Source organism: Hyla sarda, chromosome 2 (genome assembly GCF_029499605.1).
Source record: "Hyla sarda isolate aHylSar1 chromosome 2, aHylSar1.hap1, whole genome shotgun sequence".
Taxonomy (NCBI): domain Eukaryota; kingdom Metazoa; phylum Chordata; class Amphibia; order Anura; family Hylidae; genus Hyla; species Hyla sarda.
Window position 1 is genome coordinate 187,727,155 of NC_079190.1, and position 21,671 is coordinate 187,748,825.

A 21,671-nucleotide genomic window follows, 5' to 3' on the forward strand; every position below is an offset into this window, starting at 1 on the left:
AGTTGATTTGAAAAAATGTTTTCCAGCGAAGTACCCCTTTAAGGCTTCTGTGGTCCTCCATTAACTAGCAAAGAAGGAGACTTAAACAAAAGATGAAAAGCTTTCCTGATCTTAGAGGACAGGGTCTGCCCCAATCCGTTGCACTACATATACAGCTCATTCACAGAGCCATGATACAACTCACCTCTACATATTATTTTATTTACATCTAACATTCTCCCCTTTTCTTCAACAACATGCTTGATAAATGGTTTAGTAGATTGTGCAAAGTAAGAATGATCCTGCTATCTAAAATACATACATACATATACAGGGCTCAAGTCCTGCAGGAACACATGGGAACATATTTTCCATTAGTATTTGAAAACCAGAACCAGAAATAGAACCTACAGAGAAAGAACATAATGGAAAGATTTGTACATTTTCTGTGTTTTAGATCCACTTCTGGTTTTGGCTGATGTTAAAAGCCAAATGCTTCCGTGTGAAACCAGCCTTACTTATATGTCAGAATATAAACTCAATTGGGCCCCAGGGCTTCTCCACCAATAAAACACTACCTTATATTCTACACCGGACTATCCTTTCTCCATTTACCTTTAAAGGGGTACTCCACCCCTAGACACCGTGGTCGAGACCCAGACCCTCCAGCGCTTCCAGAGCAGTAACAGGTGGGTGCCGCATGCTATATTGCGGGGGTCCCCAGTGGCGGGACCCCCGCGATCAGACATCTTATCCCCTATCCTTTGGATAGGGTATAAGATGTCTAGGGGTGGAGTACCCCTTTAATGTATTTATGGCTCAACATGGACCATGGTTTTCCAAAATCCAAATCCAAGCCTGAATTAATCTCAATCTTAAACAAAACTCTAACTCACTACCCTGCTAGGCATTTACATGTGATATACTGGAAACAGGTCCCCTTGGCCCTTACAGTGAGACAGACGACTGAGATTCCTTCTGGGATCTAAAATCACATTTTCTCAAAAATGTCAGACATACATAGTGCTTACTCCCTGGGATCCGGTCCCAAATAGGATATTTTTAGGCAGACAACCTCTTTACCAAGTATTCTGTATGATACTGGAGCCAGACATGCTACCGTTGGGCCACAAAGTCTGCATTCAATATAAAACAACTAGTTGTAGCCATTTTTGGATGATAAACACCCCCCCCCACCACCACCACTACCACTTATATCAGGATTGGGCCAGGTGAGTATTATATATATATTTTTTTTACATTAATTTTTTTCTATTAAGCCAGCTTTAGCCCTATAAAAAAAATCTAGTTCAGTCCCTAAATAACAAATAAAAAATTACACAATGATCCTCCCCGGTGGTTTCCTTGCCCATGGGCTTTGAACCATTATGCCGTCAGGGACTGCAAGTGAAGGGCCTTCTATCGGCTATTTATTCTATTCTCAACTCTCCTCTTGGAGGAGCCCCACCTACACACCGTTATATGAGCCGCTGGGAGGAGGTTTTGAATACCTGTATTACGGTTCCTCAATGTAGGGCGATTTGGGAGAGGGCCTCTAAGGCTTCGATTTGTACAGCTTATAAGGAAACCCAGTTCAATAAGCTTATGGGTTGGTACAACACTCCTCAACTCCTCCACAGATTGAACCCATCCGTTCCTCCACAGTGCTGGCGTGGGGTGAGAGTTGGGTCTATGTTTCATATCTTTTGGTCCTGTCCGCTCATAGTGGGATTCTGGAGGGTAGTAGCCCGTGTAATTCTCAATTTTTGGAGGTTGCTGTCCCCCTGACCCTCTTGTGTATCTCTTGCATTTGTCTTGGCCGCAAAAACGTTGATTGCTAAATATTGGAAGAGAGCTCTTCCCCGGGAGAGCGCCCTATTGGCCAGTGTCCATGAGATCCGATCCCTAGAGTCTTTGACTGCCTCCCTGAATAATACTGTGCCACTGTTTCTGTCTGTCTGGGATCCGTGGGATCACTTTACTGATCCTCAACCTCCTTGAATGGTTTCCCCTTCTTCCTTCCTAATGATCTCCTTTCTTTGTTGTCTTGTGTGTTTTTCTTGTGATCTTTTTTTGTTTGTTTTGTGTTCTTTTTGAATGTTATTATGTATTTTCTTGGTTTGCACTAGTAATCGCATTACCCTTTTACATTGGTTGAGCCCGGATATTGTATACTTCAATTGTTTTATTTTCTGGGATTTCCTGATTTGTGTTACTTTGCTTTTCGCAGTACCTGCGTTATCCTTGCCGAATTTTCCTTGTTTGATGAAAATTACGCAATGATCATACACATTAGATGGTCCAATTCAGACAGACCAGCTATCATGGAATATTTTTATGGATAACAGTTATGACTAATGCTTACACTATTGGTGTGTATACAGGACGTTATTTGTCAGTTCACAGTCAATGGCTTATCAAAAGGCAAAGTTCTGCCAATATTACATGTCTGGACAACACCTTTATTTGCTGACCATACAATTACAATACTGTAACTAAAATGCAACAAAATAACAAAACAATATACATATGGAATTTATAAAGTCTTTATAAAGACCCACAGTTGTTGAGAAAATAATTGAAAAGGGACAACAAATAATACCGCCCTAGCTTTCTACAGTACTTTCCACTAAAACTCTATCCCTCTTTATTTTTAACCTATGAAAGAAAGACATAGCAAACAATAGTTTCATATGATATGGATACAATGGAGATAGATAAATATTTAATATTAGATTCCAAAGCTTTTTCATGACGGTTAACAGTATCCTTAGAATCATGTCTGAAGTCATTTCCCATCTACAAAGTGAATAGACATCCAAAAAGTATTAGCTATAAAATGACTGGACAACCGTGGAAATATTTTAATCCAAGTATGAAAAGAGTGCTTAGAGATGTAGTCTTGAAGTGGCCTGTTCCAAACCAGGATTCTCTCAATACCTCATATTTTCATTTAGATCAAAGTTATGTAGTCAAACAGTCTTATAACATTTCAGAAAACTAGAATAGTTCTCAGTTTGAAAATCTTCTGCTGTTTCCTTATTTGATAAAGGATTGTATGGCTGTTAAAGTGTACCTGTCGTTTTCAAAAACTGTAGATAATAACATTATATGTATATTTTCAATATAAATTGGTTAAAAATGTGTGTATGTTACCAGGGCTGGTGCAAGGATTTTTGCCGCCCTAGGGCTAAAAAAAATCATAACATTTTTGTCGGATCTTGTTCCCCCAATACTGCCATACCGTGACTGTATAACAATGCCATGCCTAAACAGAACAATACTGCCAAGCCGTGAATGAACAACAACGCCATACCTGAACAGAACAATACTGCCATACTGTGACTGAATAATTATGCCATACCAGAAAATAGCAATACTGCCATACTGTGACTGAATAACAATGCCATACCAGAACAATACTGCCATACCATGATTGAATAACAACGCCATACCAGAAAAGAACAATACTGCCATACCGTGACTGAATAACAACGCCATACCAGAACAGAACAATACTGCCATACCGTGACTGAATAACACCACCATACCAGAACAGAACAATATCGCCATACCGTGACTGAATAACAACACCATACCAGAACAGAACAATATCGCCATATCGTGAATGAATAACAATGCCATACCAGAACCAGAACAATACTGCCATACTGTGACTGCATAACACCACCATACCAGAACAGAATAATATCGCCATACCGTGACTGAATTACAACACCATACCAGAACAGAACAATATCACCATACCGTGACTGAATAACAATGCCATACCAGAACCAGAACAATACTGCCATACTGTGACAGAATAACAATGCCATACCAGAACAGAACAATACTGCCATACTGTGACTGAATAACAACACCATACCAGAACAGAACAATATTGCCATACTGTGACTGAATAACAACACCATACCAGAACAGAACAATACTGCCATACTGTGACTGAATAACAACACCATACCATACAATACCACCATACCAGAACAGAACAATACTGCCATACCGTGAATGAATAACAACGCCATACCAGAACAGAACAATACTGCCATACTGTGACTGAATAACAACACCATACCAGAACAGAACAATACTGCCATACTGTGACTGAATAACAACACCATACCAGAACAGAACAATACTGCCATACTGTGACTGAATAACAACACCATACCAGAACAGAACAATACTGCCATACCGTGAATGAATAACAATGCCATACCAGAACAATACTGCCATACTGTTACTGAATAACAACACCATACCAGAACAGAACAATACTGCCATACTGTGACTGAATAACAACGCCATACCAGAACAGAACAATACTGCCATACTGTGACTGAATAACAACACCATACCAGAACAGAACAATACTGCCATACTGTGACTGAATAACAACACCATACCAGAACAGAACAATACTGCCATACTGTGACTGAATAACAACACCATACCAGAACAGAACAATACTGCCATACCGTGAATGAATAACAATGCCATACCAGAACAATACTGCCATACTGTTACTGAATAACAACACCATACCAGAACAGAACAATACTGCCATACTGTGACTGAATAACAACGCCATACCAGAACCAGAAAAATATCACAATGTATGCAATCCTTGAACAGCAGTTTGAGGGTGCATATTGTTGTGCAAGATCTATACGAGTTGTTAATTTGGAAACCCAGATCCTAGATCTAGAGGAGCAACTGGCAACACTGAGACGCACTGACAACTTGGAGAGGAGCCTCCTGCTCGCTGAGCAAGTACTCTCTGTGGTAGAGGTGGGAAAGGATAGTGGGACGGAGGTGCAGGACAGTCAGGCAGTTAGCTGGGTTACAGTAAGAAAACAGGGTAGAGGGAAAAGTGTCAGGGAGGCTAGTCCTGATCTGGCACACCCCAACAAGTTTTCCCGGTTGGCAGATGAGGGGGATGCCATTTCAGAGCTAGCAGTACTGCAGCGGGACTCCGCCTGACAGCCAGGGGGGTGTCTGCTCCAGTAAGGAGGGAGGAGTGCAGGGCAGGCCAGACAGGTACTGGTAGTGGGGGACTCAATTATTAGGGGGACAGACAGGGCGATCTGTCACAAAGACCAGGATCGCCGAACAGTGTGTTGTCTTCATGGTGCTCGAATTCGGCACATCGCGGATCGGGTTGACAGGTTGCTGGGTGGGGCTGGAGAGAACCCAGCAGTCATGGTACATATTGGTACTAATGACAAAGTAAGAGGTAGGTGGAGTGTCCTTGAAAATGATTTCAGGGACTTAGGCCACAAGCTCAAGGCAAGGACCTCCAAGATAATATTATCTGAAATATTACCTGTACCACAAGCCACACCAGAGAGGCAGCGGGAGATTAGGGAGGTAAACAAGTGGCTCAGAAGCTGGTGTAGGAAGGAGGGGTTTGGGTTCATGGAGAACTGGGCCGACATCGCTATCAGATACCGGCTCTACCATAGGGATAGGCTGGACCTCAATGGGGAGGGTGCAGCTGTGCTTGGGGAGAAGATGGCTAGAAGCGTGGAGGAGTGTTTAAACTAGGGACTGGGGGAGGAGGGAACCTACAACATAGAGGGGGAAGATAGTGTAGATAGAGAGGGGGAACTAAATAATGTACCTGGGGGTGGGGCGGAGGGAGGGGTTAGAATAGTTAATAGGGATAGGCGTCATAGGAAAAAAAAACATACACAATTGAATTGGATGTTGACAAATGCCAGAAGTCTGACCAATAATACTGACGCACTGGAGTTGAAAATGTCTGAGGAGAATTATGACATAGTGGGTATAACAGAGACTTGGTTGGACGATAGCTGTGACTGGGCGGTCAACATGCAGGGTTATAGTCTATTCAGGAAGGATCGGACAAAACGGAAAGGGGGAGGAGTTTGTCTTTATGTAAAGTCCAGTCTGAAGGCCGCACTGCGGGAGGATATTTGGGAGGGAAACAGAATAAAAAAATTCTGATAGGGGTTTGCTATAAGCCACTAAACATAATGGAAGAGCCAGAAGATCAATTACTGAGTAAAATAAACAAGGCAGCAAATCAGAATGAGGTGATAATAATGGAGGACTTTAACTATCCTGATATCAACTGGGAGACTGAGACCTGTGAATCTCATTAAGGAAACAGGTTTCTGACAATTATTTCTAAAGACAATTATCTGTCCCAAATGGTGCAGAGCCCGACCAGAGGGGGCGCCCTACTAGACTTAATATTAACCAACAGACCTGATAGAGTAACTAATGTGCAGGTAGAAGGACACCTAGGAAATAGTGATCATAACATAATACATTATAACTTGTTCAATAAGGGAATCTCTCGAGGGGCCACAAAAACAATGAACTTTAGGAAGGCAAAGTTCAATCAACTCAGAGAAGCCCTTAACAATATAAAATGGGATAATGTCCTCAAAAACAAGAATACTGACACTAATGGGAGACTTTTAAAAATATCTTAAACTCTGTTAGATGTATATACCTTATGGGAATAAAAGGGTCAGAAATAAAAGAAAACCAATATGAACGAATAAGAATGTTAAGGGGGCAATAAATGACAAAAATAAAGTATTTAAACTACTAAAACAGGACGACAGTGAAGAAGCATTAAAAGCTATAGAGGAAAATCTAAAATATGTTAAAAACAGATAAAAGCCGCAAAAATAGAGACAGAAAGACTCATTGCCAAAGAGAGTAAAACTAACCCTGCTACCCCCTAACTCCCGGGAGTTAGAGGGTAGCGGGCAGGACGGGACGGGGCTGAAGTTTGTTTGTTGTGTGTGCCGCTAACAAAGTAGATGGGAGGGGGGCATCATGCACTAAGTACAGTAGCATGCCGGGGAGGGGCAGGGAGTAGGGGGTCTGCTCTTGCACGCCTAATAGTAAATGAAGGGAGCTCTTCTGCCAGCAAAGGGACTGTGCGCATACAATACATTTTTTGCAGCAGACAGGGCAGCCCCCCCATGAAGAGGGTGCTCTAGGAGGCTGCCTATCCTGTCTATAGGTGGCGCCGGCCCTGTATGTTACATATTTGAATTATTTAAATTTATTGGGCGTGTTTTTCATGATCCCGCTTCACTTCCACAGGGTTTTATGCAAAGAAAAAGGTCTACTGCCCCAAATGCTCGTACATGTATGTGGAAATCCTATTGCCCGGGTGCCGGGCAGGTCAATTTCTCTGACATTTAGCCCTACTTTGGGCAAGCAGGCCCGGATTGACTTCCTCCTCTGGTTTTATTACAGTGGTGCGCAGGGTGTATGGAGCAGGCTCCTGACTTGATTTCTGTAGCTGGGAACCGCTGCGAATAGCTGGCTAGCCTCGGCCGGCTATTAATCCTTTAGCTGACAGCAGCATCTAAAGGTACCTTTTTAACCATCCCTCATGGTCTAGTGGGGGTAGATTGATCCACTGTGGAGGTAGCCAGAGGGCTTACCTCTCATCCCATGGTGGCTGTGGATCTGTATTTGATTGAGACTGCCTGGAGGCGATCAGACAATCAAACATATCAATGGGGTTTAATAAAACTGCCTCTATCTGTATGAGCAAGCTAATGATTTCTTCTCAAATTCCTCTAAGGGGCTAAAATGTTTAAGAAAAAAAAAAAGTTTAAGAAAAGTTTAAAAACCCCACATTAACCCCATTTAAAAAGTTCACATCACCCCCCTTTTCCCATTTTCCATATAAAAAAAACATGTAAATATGTTAAAAATAAACGTATTTGGTATTAGCACGTGCCAGAAAGTTAAAGGGGTATTCCAGGAAAAAACTTTTTTTTATATATCAACTGGCTCCAGAAAGTTAAACAGATTTGTAAATTATTTCTATTAAAAAATCTTAATCCTTTCAGTACTTATGAGCTTCTGAAGTTAAGGTTGTTTTTTTCCATCTAAGTGCTCTCTGATGACACGTGTCTCGGGAACCGCCCATTTTAGAAGCAAATCCCCATAGAAAACCTCTTCTAAACTGGGCGGTTCCCGAGACACGTGTCAACAGAGAGCACTTAGACAGAAAAGAATCTTAACTTCAGAAGCTCATTAGTACTGAAAGGATTAAGATTTTTTAATAGAAGTAATTTACAAATATGTTTAACTCTCTGGAGCCAGTTGATATATAAAAAAAAGTTTTTTTCCTGGATAACCCCTTTGTAATTTGTAAATTACTTCTATTAAAAAATCTTAATCCTTCCAGTAAGTCAGTTGCTGTATGCTCTAGAAGAAGTTGCGTTGTTCTTTTCTGTTTGACCACAGTTCTCTCCACCTCTGTCCATGTCAGGAACTATCCAGAGCAGGATCAAATACCAAAAACCTATCATGCTCTGTAGTATACAGCAGCTGATAAGTACTGGAAGGATCAAGATTTTTAAATAGAAGTAATTAACATATCTGTTTAACTTTCTGACACCAGTTCATTGTAAAAAAAAAAAAAAAAAAAAAAATTCCACCGGAGTGTACCTATCTAACTTTTTATATAATGTAGATAATACCATTATATGTATATTTGTAATATACAGTGGTTAAAAAGGTGTATATTTTTGGGTGATAAAATTCTGTCTTGTCTCTGCAGCTATTGCCTGTGTGTCTCTGTGCAGAGGCAAAATACAGGAAGTGTGGGTGGACAAGCAGGGCTCTGTGCAGTGAGGACAAGCAGGAGTCTGTACACTGAGGACAAGCAGGGGTCTGTACACTGAGGACAAGCAGGGCTCTGTACACTGAGGACAAGCAGGAGTCTGTACACTGAGGACAAGCAATGCTCTGTGCACTGAGGACAAGCAGGGCTCTGTGCACTGAGGAGAGGCAGGGCTCTGTGCGCTGAGGACAAGCCGGAGTCTGTACACTGAGGACAAGCAAGGCTCTTTGCAGTGAGGACAAGCAGGAGTCTGTACACTGAGGACAAGCAGGGGTCTGTACACTGAGGACAAGCAGGAGTCTGTACACTGAGGACAAGCAATGCTCTGTGCACTGAGGACAAGCAGGGCTCTGTGCACTGAGGACAAGCAGGGGTCTGTACACTGAGGACAAGCAAGGCTCTGTGCAGTGAGGACAAGCAGGAGTCTGTACACTGAGGACAAGCAGGGGTCTGTACACTGAGGACCAGCAGGGATCTGTACACAGAGGAGAAGCAGGGCTCTGTGCGCTGAGGACAAGTAGGGCTCTGTACACTGGGGAAAAGCAGGGCTCTGTACACTGAGGACAAGCGGGGCTCTGTACACTGAGGACAAGCGGGGCTCTCTACACTGAGGACAAGCGGGGCTTTGTACACTGAGGACAAGCAGGGCTCTGTACACTGAGGACAAGCAGGGCTGTGTACACTGAGGACAAGCAGGGCTCTGTACACTGAGGACAAGCAGGGCTCTGTGCACTGAGGACAAACAGGGCTGTGTACACTGAGGACAAGCAGGGCTCTGTACACTGAGGACAAGCAGGGCTCTGTGCACTGAGGACAAGCAGGGCTGTGTACACTGAGGACAAGCAAGGCTATGTGCAGTGAGGACAAGCAGGGCTGTGTACACTGAGGACAAGCAGGGCTGTGTACACTGAGGACAAGCAGGGCTCTGTACACTGAAGACAAGAAGGGCTCTGTGCAGTGAGGACAAGCAGGAGTCTGTACACTGCGGACAAGCAGGGGTCTGTACACTGAGGACAAGCAGGGCTCTGTACACTGAGGACAAGCAGGAGTCTGTACACTGAGGACAAGCAATGCTCTGTGCACTGAGGACAAGCAGGGCTCTGTGCACTGAGGAGAAGCAGGGCTCTGTGTGCTGAGGACAAGCAGGAGTCTGTATACTGAGGACAAGCAAGGCTCTGTGCAGTGAGGACAAGCAGGAGTCTGTACGCTGAGGACAAGCAGGGGTCTGTACACTGAGGACAAGCAGGAGTCTGTACACTGAGGACAAGCAGGAGTCTGTACACTGAGGACAAGCAGGAGTCTGTACACTGAGGACAAGCAGGAGTCTGTATACTGAGGACAAGCAAGGCTCTGTGCAGTGAGGACAAGCAGGAGTCTGTACACTGAGGACAAGCAGGAGTCTGTACACTGAGGACAAGCAGGAGTCTGTACACTGAGGACAAGCAGGGCTCTGTGCACTGAGGACAAGCAGGGCTCTGTGCAATGAGGAGAAGCAGGGGTCTGTGCAGTGAGGACAAGCAGGAGTTTGTACACTGAGGACAAGCAGGGGTTTGTACACTGAGGACAAGCAGGGGTTTGTACACTGAGGACAAGCAGGAGTCTGTACACAGAGGAGAAGCAGGGCTCTGTGCACTGAGGACAAGCAGGGATCTGTGCGCTGAGGACAAGTAGGGCTCTGTACACTGGGGACAAGCAGGGCTCTGTACACTGAGGACAAGCAGGGCTCTGTATACTGAGGACAAGCAGGGCTCTGTACTCTGAGGACAAGCAGGGCTCTGTACACTGAGGACAAGCAGGGCTCTGTACACTGAGGTCAAGCAGGGCTCTGTACACTGAGGTCAAGCATGGCTCTGTACACTGAGGACAAGCAGGGCTCTGCACACTGAGGACAAGCAGGGTTCTGTACTCTGAGGACAAGCAGGGCTCTGTACACTAAGGACAAGCAGGGCTCTGTACACTGAGGACAAGCAGGGTTCTGTGCACTGAGGACAAGCAGGGTTCTGTGAAGTGAGGCTGTGTGACATGGCCCTTAGCTCACACAGCAGGATGATTGACAAGCCAGGAGTCTGTACAAAGCACTGCTTATTCTGCCCTCACTTCCTGTGTTTTGTCTCACAAGCAATAGCTGCAGGGACAGCATATTTTCACCAAGGAATATACACATTTTTTAACCACTGTATATTACAAAAATATAGCGTTATTATCTACATTATATATAAAAAAAAATTGCAAACAATACGTACACTTTAGGGTATGTTTACATGCAGCAGATGACAGAAATGTTTGTGCATCATGCTAACAACAAACCTAGTCCTGTAGCTGCAGTATGCTGCAAAGTCTAAACACAAGAATCTGGTGAAGTGCTAGGGAACAGCAGATCATTAAATTTCTGGACTCTGAAACCCAGACTCAAGTCCATCCTAAGTTTATTAGAAGTTATAAATACTTTTGAGAACTTCCTTTATACAATCCAAATAGTTTGAGTGATAATTCCTTATAAACAGCACAGCGATTCCAAACCTTCTTACGAGAGAACTGATACCAAACCTGTCTCAAAGAAACTTGGCTAGTGGCAGGTGGAGCACTTCATAATTCTTGCCCAGTTCTATAATTCGGCTCCCTATTTAGAGATGAGCGAACTTACAGTAAATTTGATTTGTCACGAACTTCTCGGCTCGGCAGTTGATGACTTATCCTGCATTAATTAGTTCAGCTTTCAGGTGCTCCTGTGCTATCCCTATTGTAAAGGTTACATACAAAAGTAACTAAACCACTGTCTGGTTAAAAGAAGAACTTTTAATATATTACTCCAAAGACCTCGTATAAGAATGTAGACAATATAATATAATTTACAATGGACACAACTCATGGCATATTTTTAGGAGGCGCCATCACTTTAGCCTTTGGGCTCTGCATTGAATCTGAGAATAAAGGGGCCACAACTATAGTTTAGCACTGTATCCCCTTAAAGGGATATTCCAATCTGGAATATTTATGGCCCCTGAAGTCACCTTTGCCAGGGGTGGGCATAAAGCTCAAAACTATTGAAGAAGTAATGGGAATCGCATAAACAGTGTGGCTTGCAGTGCTGTGCTGGTTATGCAACCTGTATTAATGTCAAAGGAAGATTTACAAACTGTAAAGTTTATGACTTCCCAAACACCTTCATCAGATGCAACCAGGCTGGAAGGGGTTGTCATTGTGCAGTTCACTTCACTAGAACTGCAGCCCCTTCATTGTTAGAATGAATAAGGTTGGACCCTACCAATCATAAAGGGATGGATATCATAGAGAGCCGCCATCAGATTATAAGAGAAGTTGTAGTATGCACTGTGCAGCGGAATTCCATTGCCAGCGTGTGGTGCTAGGACGACACGGACTACATTGCCATCCAGTAAGCAGATTTTTGGGCGGATCCACTCAGAAATGCATTACTGTCTATGGCAATGCACTCCGCCCAGTCCTAGCAATGCCCGTGAGATCTCTGGTGGCAATTCCGTCTGGAGATTTCGCAGTGTGAACCTGGCTTTAAAATTCCTGTCCGTAATTCTGTAGTGGGAACCTAGCGTTAATAAAAAAGAGTGTATTTGTATATGTGTTTTTTTTCTGTGTGTTATTTTTTAACCAGGTTTGATCATATGAGCATGCTGCATTTTAGAAAAACTATCACTGACCCAAAAATGCCACTCAAGGGAGAAATATGCCACAAGCACAGAAGCCTTTTTATATTTCCAGCAGGCTACCAGCTAACTTGTGAACGTGGCATTTTTTTTTTTTTTTTTAAGAAGAAATAATGTTATGTATCGTCCTAGAGTTGTTGCCTGACATTTTTGAGGAAAACCCACCTTAGGTCTCATTTAAGCTGGTTTCCCACAGCAATTGTTCTTTTAAAGGGGTAGTCCAGGGAACTGAACTTTTTAGATACTTTTCCCCTCTCCATAGGATAGGGGATAAGTGTCTAATCACGGGGACCCCCTGACATCTCCTTACAGGGCCCTGGCTACTTACACGTCCTCAGAGCAGAGCAGCCCCTACCTTGCTGGACAAGTGCAAGTGATGGCCTGGTTAGCCAATCACTGGCTACAGTAATGTCCTGCCTTACTGTCACTTGTGTCCCGTTAGGAAGATGGGGGCTGGAGTCCGCCGAGGTGGGGGCAGTAGGCTAGGATCCTGTGGATAGGGGGGAATAGGTGTCTACAAAGTTCCATTCCCTCGAATACCCCTTTAATGCTTTAAAACAATTGTTGCACAAACAAAATTAGCTTTTTCTGCCAATGCTGCTGATGCTTCTAATAAGTTAGGGTGGTATATGGGTGACTTATCCCACCCATGTTTTTAGAAAGGAAAGAGGTTGCAGCCTTCTGTCTCATATATACATAGGGCAGTGTTTCCCAACCAGGGTGCCAGCAGGTGTTGCAAAACTACAACTCCCAGCATGCCTAGATAGCCTTTGGCTGTCCAGGCATGCTAGGAGTTGTAGCTTTGCAACATCTGGAGGCACCCTGGTTGGGAAACACTGACATAGGGAGTACTCCTGAAGGATACCACAAAAGACATGTTAGGTATTTGCGGAATATTTGCGGAATATTTGCGCAATGTCCATTCGGACAGGACCACTCGGAAATGCAAAAAAGCATCCCCAGTATACTGCTACTACTGTGCAAATGAATACAATTTTAAAATCCAGATACAGCAACAGTTACAGATTTGCCATGGAGTTTACAGTAGATTTGTGATGGATTTTACCTTTTTTTGAAGCTTGGAATCCATGGAAAATCAGCATTTAGCATGACATATAACACAGCATAGAATCCATAGCAAACTCCACAAACCTGCAGCTGCATTCCAACATATGGATGGGTAAAGGCAGGTGAATAAAGGAGATCCAAATAGCTGGATAGTATAATTTGCTGTCAAGTATTGCATTGGTTGATGATACTATTCACCTCTTTCATTATATTTCAAAATGCACAAAATGTAAAAATTGATATAACTACTAACTACTTCTGCCCTTAAAGGGGTACTCCGCTGCCCTGCTTCCGGAGCTCCACTCCCCAGCGTCCGGAAGTTTATTGTTCCGAACGCTGTGCGCGGGCTTCCGTGTTCAGGGCCGCCCTTCGTGACATGGCAGTCGTGCCCCCTTCCCATAGACTTTCGTTGAGGAAGCGGACGTGACGTCACGAGGGTGCAGGCGTGACGTCAAGAGGGGCGGTCCTGAACACGGAAGCCCGCGCACAGCGTTCGAAACAATAAACTTCTGGATGCTGGGGAGCGGAGCTCCGGAAGCAGGGCAGCGGAGTACCCCTTTAAAAATGTTCCGAGCTTTAAAAAGCTGTGTATCATACCTTTCCCCTTGCTCACATTGTGTGAGCTCCCGGCAGAAGGCATTCACTAGCAGGCGCATTGTCACGGAAGCCTGTGAGAGCTGTGCCTCACCATGCCCCGCACCCACTTCCTGAGTTTGGTCTCCTGCCAGGCCGGGAGGAGACCAAACTAACTGTTTGACTTGATTCACACCAGCAAAATATGGCTACATTTCTGCAAGTCCTGGCTGTTGGCAGTTCTATGATTCTAGATCCCAATGATGCTTAAAGGGGTGATCCAGGAAAAAACTTTATATATATATATATATATATATATATATATATCTCAACTGGCTCCAGAAAGTTAAACAGATTTGTAAATCTTAATCCTTTCAGTACATATGAGCTGCTGAAGTTGTTCTTTTCTGTCTAAGTGCTCTCTGATGACATCTGTCTTGGGAACTGTCCAAAGTAGAAGCAAATCCCCAAAGCAAACCTCTTCTACTCTGTGCAGTTCCCGAGACAAATAGAGATGTGGCAGAGAGCTGTCAGACAGAAAAGAACAACTCAACTTCAGCAGCTTATAATTATTGGATGGATTAAGATTTTTTAATAGAAGTAATTTACAAATCTGTTTAACTTTCTGGAGCCAGTTGATAAAAAAAAATAAAAAAAAATAAAAGTTTTTTCCTGGAATACTCCCCTGGAAAACATTTCAATTGAAATCAACTGGTGCAAGAAAGTTAAACAGATTTGTAAATTACTTTTATTTAAAACTCTTAATCCTTCCAGTACTTATCAGCTGCTGTATGCTCCACAGGAAGTTATTTTCTTTTTGAATTTCCTTTTTGTCTGACCACAGTGCTCTCTGCTGACACCGCTGTCCATTTTAGGAACTGTCTGGAGCAGGATAGGTTTGCTATGGGGATTTGCGCCTGCCCTGGACACTAAAATGGACAGAGGTGTTAGCAGAGAGCACTGTGGTCAGACAGAAAGGAACATACAGCAGCTGATAAGTACTGGAAAGGTTAAGATTTTTAAATAGAAGTCATTTACAAATCTGCTTAACTTTTTGGCACCAGTCGATTAAAAAAAAAAAAAAAAAAAAAAAAACATTCCAGTGGAGTACCCCTTTAATACAAACGCAAAGGGGGCAAATGTGTAAGAAATCTTTCTAGATTTTCCAATATGTTTTTTCTTTATATGCTAGATCAGTGTTTCCTAATTAGGGAGCCTCCAGCTGTTGCAAAACTACAACTCCCAGCATGCCCGGACAGCCAAAGGCTGTCTGGGCATGCTGGGAGTTGTAGTTTTGCAACAGCTGGAGGCACCCTGGTTGCGAAAAACTGTGTTAGATATACTCTGTTAGATAGGATCAGAATAAAAACAATTCTAGATTTAGAGTGCATTCACACTTGCACTTAATGGTGCAACAGGCGTCCCATTGCCACATTGTAAAAACAGCAGCAAAACCATTTGAAAAAAAAACACAAAAGTTTTATGGATAGTTTAAGATAGTTTCTTAAACTGTTCCTATGGAAAGTACATATTGGTACTACATGTAATAAAAAGAAGTTTACAAAGTTGTGGTTTTATCCACATAATCATCATCTGGCAGCTATGGCAAACATTATGTTCATATAACCTTTTGTACAAACTTAAAACTATAAATATACAAAACAAATTAAGTTTATCCCTCATAGTGATACACTATATATATCAGTGTTTCCCAACCAGCGTGCCTACAGCTATTGCAAAACTACAACTCCCAGCATGCCCGGACAGCCGTTGGCTGTCCGGGCATGCTGGGAGTTGTAGTTTTGCAACAGCTGGAGGCACCCTGGTTGGGAAACCCTGTGGTACAGGTTGAGAACTACTTTAGGTAATCCCTCAGCAGGTATACCCAATTCACAGGTCTCATTCCCATTCCCAGAAACCAACGGCATTGTGTCACCTAGTTTATTTGGAAATACAGAGTCTGCGTCACTTACTGAAGATTTACAAACAATGACCAAAGTCGCCAGCGAAACCCAGACACTAATGAGACTAACGTCAAAGGTGTATTGTTTCCTGCTTGGCTCGGGTTCCATATCCCATAATACATTATGGTGGCTGCTGAAACAGCTTAACAGTAAATCAGTCATGATGAGAAATCTGCGTACAAGAATAACGTCTGAAGAAAGCAGAATGACATGTGACACGACGTTACCTGTGCCTGGGTAGCATATACTACTACAGGGATAATGGGGAAGACTTTATCAAAACCTGTCCAGATGAAAAGTTGCTGAGTTGCCCATAGCAACCAATCAGATCGCTTCTTTCACTTTTGAAAAGGCCTTTATTAAAAATGAAAGCAGCGATCTGATTGGTTGCTATGGGCAACGCAGCAACTTTTCCTCTGGACAGGTTTTGATAAATCTGCCCCAATGACTATAGATTATCGACTAGAAATTGGTTTGTTGGCTTACGTTCACACACAGGGGGTGACTTATCAAAACATGTGAAGAGGAAAAGTTGCTGAGTTGCCCATAACAACCAATCAGATCGCTTCTTTCACTTTTTCTTTCAATAGTTTTTTATTGAATTTTACCAAAATAGAAAAACAAACATGTATAAAGGACAGGCGCAGCTGTCAACTTATTATTTTACAACAACAAAAACAGTGAACATTTGTTTACTGCGGCCTTTATTAAAAATGAAAGCAGCGATCTGATTGGTTGCTATGGGCAACTCAGCAACTTTTCCTCTGGACCGGTTTTGATAAATCTGCCTCAATGACTATAGATTATCGACTAGAAATTGGTTTGTTGGGTTACGTTCACACGTAGGGGGAGATTTATCAAAACATGTGAAGAGGAAAAGTGCTGCAGTTGCCCATAGCAACCAAATCAGATTGCTTCTTTCATTTTTCAGAGGAACTTTTAAAAATGAAAGAAGCGATCTGACCGGTTGCTATGGGCAACTGCACCATTTTCCCTCTGCACAGGTTTTGATAAATCTCCTTCATGGTATTTTTTTTTTTTTTCAATTGGTTTTTATTAGATTTTCAAAGAAATAAACATGTAAACAATCAAGCACATCACTGAAAATGATATGAATAGACAATGATCATAAGCCGACATTCAGTATGTGGTTCTAGAAACTAACTATATAATGAACCAGAAGGAACAAATATGGTGTAGATAACTATAGTAACCTATGGCTCTCAGTATGAGTTAAATACACGTAGACAATTACAGCCCCAGAAGGGGGCTTTTAAAGGATATCAATATGTACATGTACAGGTATCTTACCCTTATTTTGCTCAGTATTTTTAAACAAACCCTGGAGTTGAATCAACATAGAAAAAGGTACATTTTTCTCTCTAGCAGTTCCACTTTTGGTTAAAAATACTGAGCAAAATACTAGAAGATTTATCAAAACCTGTCCAGAGGATAAGTTGCTGAGTTGCCAATAGCAACCAATCAGATTGCTTCTTTCATTTTTCAGAGACCTTTTAAAAAATGAAAGAAGTGATCTGATTGGTTGCTATGGGCAACTCCGCAACTTTTCCTCAGGACAGGTTTTGATAAATGTGTGAGCATAGCCTTTGAATCTAAGTGGGTACAGCATCTAATACATACTTGGACCTATTCTACCATGGCACTAGTGCTTGTATTATAGTGCTGGCTATGCAGGCAGTTCAAACTTTCGCCCACAAAAGCTGGTCATAGAAATTGTGATAGAGCACTGTAGATCTATACAATCTATAACATTATAGAGATCTACAAAACTTCTGCTAAATCTAAAAGGTGTATCAAGGAGTAGAAAAACAGTGAACATTTCTTCCAAAAACAGCCCCTACCCTAAAGTTATATGAGGCAACACAACTTAGATCCATTCACGTCAATGGAACTGAGCTGTAATACCGCCTATAACCTGAGGACAGGTGTAGTGCTGTTTTTATAATACTGGACAACCCCTTTAAAGGCTTACAGCCATCTCCAACATTGACGGCATATCCATAGGATAGATATGGGTCCCTGGAACCTTCACCCATTGAATGGCAGCCGCCCCCACCACCATGTCTGTCCTGCTCACAGCAGCCAGAGGTTGTAAGAATTCTGAGCACAGCCAAGCACACTGTTTTTCACTGTTTCCACCCCACATCTGTCAGATATTAGTGGCACATCCTTGAATAAGCCGCCATAAACGTGTGAGAGGGCAATAACCCTCAACACAGCACCTGTCACTTTCAATTAAAATGTTTCAATTATTATTAAAAAATAATTATATAAACCCTAGCATTAAAGAGGTGGCCTCTCTTTATCTCCTTGTCTAGACTGTCAGAGGAGAAGAAGCTGTGCAAGAGCTGTTCCTGCAGACAATGCACAGTGTTGGTGTCATCCACATGGCAGCGCTCTCAACCAAGTGGAGAAGAGATTGGATGTGTCAGGGTCTTTCATTCATTGTGCATGTTACCGCAACCTGTATACTTTTACCATAACACATATCAGTGGGTCTTATTACGTGTGCAGATTATGGTCAGCAACCGGTTATAACTCCCCATAGTTTTATTTCCATTGCAGTCAGTGGAGCATGGAATGGGCAGTTGTTGCAAAAGAGTAGTGTTTCCCAATGAGGGTGCCTCCAGCTGTTGCAAACTCCTGATCTAGTCTACAGGGATGACACAAAGATCTAGTGTACTGGGATGACAATCAGGTGAGATCTAGTTTACTGGGATGACACTCAGGTGAGATCTAGTATACTGAGATGGCACTTAGGTAAAATCTAGTGTACTGGGATGACACTCATGTGAAATCTAATGTACTGGGATGACACTCATGTGAGATCTAGTGTACTGGGATGACACTTGTGTGAGATCTAATGTACTGGGATGACACTCATGTGAGATCTAGTGTACTGGGATGACACTCATGTGAAATCTAATGTACTGGGATGACACTCATGTGAGATCTAATGTACTGGGATGACACTCAAGTGAGATCTAATGTACTGGGATGGCACTCAGGTGAGATCTAATGTACTGGGATGGCACTCAGGTGAGATCTAGTGTACTGGGATGACACTCATCTGAGATTTAGTGTACTGGGATGACACATGTGAAATCTAATGTACTGGGATGACACTCAGGTGAGATCTAATGTACTGGGATGGCACTCAGGTGAGATCTAATGTACTGGGATGGCACTGAGGTGAGATCTAGTGTACTGGGATGGCACTCAGGTGAGATCTAGTGTACTGGGATGGCACTCAGGTGAGATCTAATGTACTCGGATGGCACTCAGGTGAGATCTAGTGTACTAGGATGGCACTCAGGTGAGATCTAGTGTACTGGGATGACACTCAGGTGAGATCTAGTGTACTAGGATGGCACTCAGGTGAGATCTAGTGTACTAGGATGGCACTCAGGTGAGAAATATTGTACTGGGATGACACTCAGGTGAGATCTAGTGTACTAGGATGGCACTCAGGTGAGATCTAATGTACTGGGATGGCACTCAGGTGAGAAATAGTGTACTGGGATGACACTCAGGTGAGATCTAGTGTACTAGGATGACACTCAGGTGAGATCTAGTGTACTAGGATGGCACTCAGGTGAGATCTAATGTATTGGGATGGCACTCAGGTGAGATCTAGTTTACTAGGATGGCACTCAGGTGAGAAATATTGTACTGGGATGACACTCAGGTGAGATCTAGTGTACTAGGATGGCACTCAGGTGAGATCTAATGTATTGGGATGGCACTCAGGTGAGATATAGTTTACTAGGATGGCACTCAGGTGAGAAATATTGTACTGGGATGACACTCAGGTGAGATCTAGTGTACTAGGATGGCACTCAGGTGAGATCTATTGTACACAAGCTGGCATTAGCATCACCAGGGGCACAAAGTAAAAGCTGCTTACTACCCTGCAGGCTGGCATTAGCTACATGCGATTGTTTCCTGTCTGCTTATAGATAATCGGCTGAAATAATAGCTGTCTAGCTATGGCACTTATATAGGCATTATAAATCTTAGCCTTGTCTGCTAGAGCCATGTAGAAGTGTAAACTGCCTTACCTTATTTTCTGTACGTATCAGTCCTGGAAAATACGGAGTAGAATCCGGGTTCACACTGCAGACAAGTACATAGCAGGACGATCACAAGGAGGATGACGAGCAGTGGGAGAGTGGGCACCGTGCCCACAGGAGAGCTTCCCTGGCCAGCAGGGACTGTGTGTGCAGCACGGGAGGATTCAGCACAGCTCAGAGTCCGGCAGCAGGCGGGGCCAGCGGCTCCCTATGACACATACTGGACTGTGAGGAGTGACCACGGGACCCTCTGCTGGTGAAACTGTGCATCTGCAGGCACCTGTTAGGTATTAGGACAGGAGCTCTGGGTCAGGCTATAAGGTATATGCAGTGTATGGGCGTGCTTCACAGGTGATAGTGTCACCTGACCCAGTGCAGTGTATGGGGTGCTTCACAGGTGAGTGTCACCTGACCCAGTGCCGTATATGGGGTGCTTCACAGGTGATAGTGTCACCTGACCTAGTGCAATGTATGGTGTGCTTCACAGGTGATAGTGTCACCTGACCCAGTGCAGTGTATGGGGTGCTTAACAGGTGATAGTGTCACCTGACCCAGTGCAGTGTATGGGGGTGCTTCACAGGTGATAGTGTCACCTGACCTAGTGCAATGTATGGTGTGCTTCACAGGTGATAGTGTCACCTGACCCAGTGCAGTGTATGGGGTGCTTAACAGGTGATAGTGTCACCTGACCCAGTGCAGTGTATGGGGTGCTTAACAGGTGATAGTGTCACCTGACCCAGTGTAGTGTATGGGGTGCTTCACAGGTGATAGTGTCACCTGACCCAGTGCAGTGTATGGGTTGCTTCACAGGTGATAGTGTCACCTGACCCAGTGCAATGTATGGGGTGCTTCACAGGTGATAGTGTCACCTGACCCAGTGCAATGTATGGGGGTGCTTCACAGGTGATAGTGTCACCTGACCCAGTGCAGTGTATGGGGGTGCTTAACAGGTGATAGTGTCACCTGACCCAGTGCAGTGTATGGGGTGCTTCACAGGTGATAGTGTCACCTGACCCAGTGTAGTGTATGGGGTGCTTCACAGGTGATAGTGTCACCTGACCCAGTGCAGTGTATAGGGGTGCTTCACAGGTGATAGTCACCTGACCCAGTGCAGTGTATAGGGTGCTTCACAGGTGATAGTGTCACCTGACCTAGTGCAGTGTATAGGGGTGCTTCACAGGTGATAGTGTCACCTGACCCAGTGCAGTGTATAGGGGTGCTTCACAGGTGATAGTGTTACCTGACCCAGTGCAGTATATGGGGTGCTTCACAGGTGATAGTGTCACCTGACCCAGTGCAGTATATAGGGTGCTTCACAGGTGATAGTGTCACCTGACCCAGTGCAGTGTATGGGGGTGCTTCACAGGTGATAGTGTCACCTGACCCAGTGCAGTGTATGGGGTGCTTCACAGGTGATAGCGTCACCTGACCCAGTGCAGTGTATGGGGGTGCTTCACAGGTGATAGTGTCACCTGACCCAGTGCAGTGTATAGGGGTGCTTCACAGGTGATAGTGTCACCTGACCCAGTGCAGTGTATGGGGTGCTTCACAGGTGATAGTGTCACCTGACCCAGTGCAGTGTATAGGGTGCTTCACAGGTGATAGTGTCACCTGACCTAGTGCAGTGTATGGGGTGCTTCACAGGTGATAGTGTCACCTG

General features: G+C 43.7%; 1 protein-coding gene across 3 annotated transcripts in view; it reads right to left on the reverse strand.

Annotated features, from left to right (window-relative positions):
* CRACDL (CRACD like) overlaps nucleotides 1-20,224 on the reverse strand; it is a 107,561-nt gene extending 87,337 nt beyond the window's left edge. Inside the window, exon 1 of one of the 3 annotated variants that reach the window (XM_056555940.1) lies at nucleotides 20,000-20,224. Coding sequence is in view for 1 of the 3 variants with exons in the window: in XM_056555939.1 (XP_056411914.1) it covers nucleotides 17,229-17,277 (49 nt within the window). In the remaining 2 variants the exon portion in view is untranslated. Of the gene's footprint in view, nucleotides 1-16,144; nucleotides 16,233-17,228; nucleotides 17,298-19,999 lie in introns of those variants that run through there. The other 2 variants (XM_056555939.1, XM_056555941.1) reach the window with 2 other exon arrangements.
* Between the last annotated feature and the right edge of the window lie 1,447 nt (nucleotides 20,225-21,671).